Genomic DNA, 1,762 nt, shown 5'->3' with positions numbered 1-1,762 from the left:
GCTTCCAGAAGAGATCAGATGTGCTAAAACATTAGTCACATTTAAATCTAGACTCAAAACTCATCTGTTTAGCTGTGCATTTATTGAATGAGTATTTTATGCAACCCAAAATGATTGCACTGTATTTTATGTATAACCATGTTCTATTTTTAACTGTCTTAAATTCATTTTAAATCAATTTTTAAATCATTTTCAAAGTTTTTAAATTCCTTTTTATTTTTGTGATTAATTTTTTTGATTATTTTACTTTCTTTTATGTAAAGCACTTTGAATTACCATTGTGTACGAAATGTGCTATATAAATAAACTTGCCTTGCCTTGCCATGCATGTTTACCTGTCAGAGCTTCTCTATAAGCTAAGAAATCAATCAGTCCAACAGGTCAGTGGTATAATCCACTGCTTCATAGTGAATCACATAATTAGTATGATAATGAACAAAAGCATCTTCATATGAGTCATCTATAATCAGCACCTTAATATAACCCAAAGGGGCCAGCGTGTTCATGAAGACGTGACTCCAGGAGTCCTCAAAGGCCAAATCTGTGACAAACTTGAGAGGTGCAGCCTTCACCTCCTGCAGCCTGAACAGGAGCAGCATCACAGATGTTTGGACACGGAGGTGAGATAACTGTCATTATTTACATTATGGTGTGTCTCTTGATTCAAATATTGAAACTCACCCGATCACATAGAGGTCGGGTTTCTTCGGGGAGCTGAGCTGAAGCAGAGAGTTCACATCATCAGGAGGCTCAGCTGTGGCCACATTCCACGTGACGACGTACAGCCTGTGGGTAAAAGAAAGAAAGATTCAGTTCAATAAAATAACAGTTCTGCGTGTGTAACTCCTGTCCTTACAGAACTCCTCAGATTAACAATAACACCATTTCAACTAATCACCCAAGAAATTCTAAGCATATCACACTGCAGCTTAAACAGCTCAATCCATTTAACCATTTTTAAGAACTACTAAGGTTTAAAATGTCTCTTCCCCTGAAGTTCATTAACTCTTATGGACACTTATGTTCATTTCTCTGGATCAACAGATAAAAAGGTGTTCAGTCGCCACAAAACCAAGCTCGACACCTGCAGTCAGGTTTAGATCTGCCAGACAAGACAACAAGAGAAGTGAAAGACAAAACCTGAATTGGTCTTTCTTAGGTCGGCCCGCAATCTGCCTGCAGACGAGAAAAGCCTCATCTAATGTTTTAGCCACCTGGGCGTGGAGTTTATCATCAGGGTCCAGATCGTCCACGCATGTCATGAGCATAGCCAGAGGCTGTCGCACATACAGACGGCTGCTGGTGGATTCTGTGCCGGTGCTGGCCACGCTGTCAGAGCGTGATCGCAGGTTTTCGCAAAAATATTCAGATATTTCCTCCATGCTGAGCGACAGTGGCTGGTCACGTGAAAATGGCCCGAGTGTTATAGCGTGCCTTGATAGATATTTAGTCTTGAGTTCCGGGGAAGCAAAGCCAGTTGTTCCAATAATTAATAATACAGTAAAGTGTGTGATATAGGCTGCAGGGGGAGTAAAAGGAGGCTGTAGTGTAGGCGGACTTTTAGATTTAAAGATTAAAACCCTAATCTGGTTTAACAAGGGCCTATGTGGCCCACCCAACACATTCAATCTAAACTACAATAGTGACCCTCAATATGCCATTTACACAATACACTGGATAAAATATTTCTCTGACATCAATTCTTATTTCTGATCTTTTCATGCTATTATTTATTTAATGTATTTAATCATATATATATATA

General features: G+C 39.3%; 1 protein-coding gene across 1 annotated transcript in view; it reads right to left on the bottom strand.

Annotated features, from left to right (window-relative positions):
• LOC107730810 (inositol polyphosphate 5-phosphatase K-like) overlaps window positions 1–1,762 on the bottom strand; it is a 10,461-nt gene that overhangs the window by 6,662 nt on the left and 2,037 nt on the right. The window contains exons 3-4 of the mRNA XM_016541751.1: window positions 682–786; window positions 474–582 (exon numbers count right to left, since the gene is read on the bottom strand). Of these exons, the coding sequence (XP_016397237.1) occupies window positions 474–582; window positions 682–786 (214 nt within the window). The remainder of the gene's footprint in view (window positions 1–473; window positions 583–681; window positions 787–1,762) is intronic.

Source organism: Sinocyclocheilus rhinocerous, unplaced genomic scaffold (assembly GCF_001515625.1).
Source record: "Sinocyclocheilus rhinocerous isolate Xijiao unplaced genomic scaffold, SAMN03320098_v1.1 scaffold938, whole genome shotgun sequence".
Taxonomy (NCBI): Eukaryota; Metazoa; Chordata; class Actinopteri; order Cypriniformes; family Cyprinidae; genus Sinocyclocheilus; species Sinocyclocheilus rhinocerous.
The sequence above is the reverse complement of the archived record's forward strand: the minus strand, read 5'-3'. Positions and strand labels throughout refer to the sequence as shown.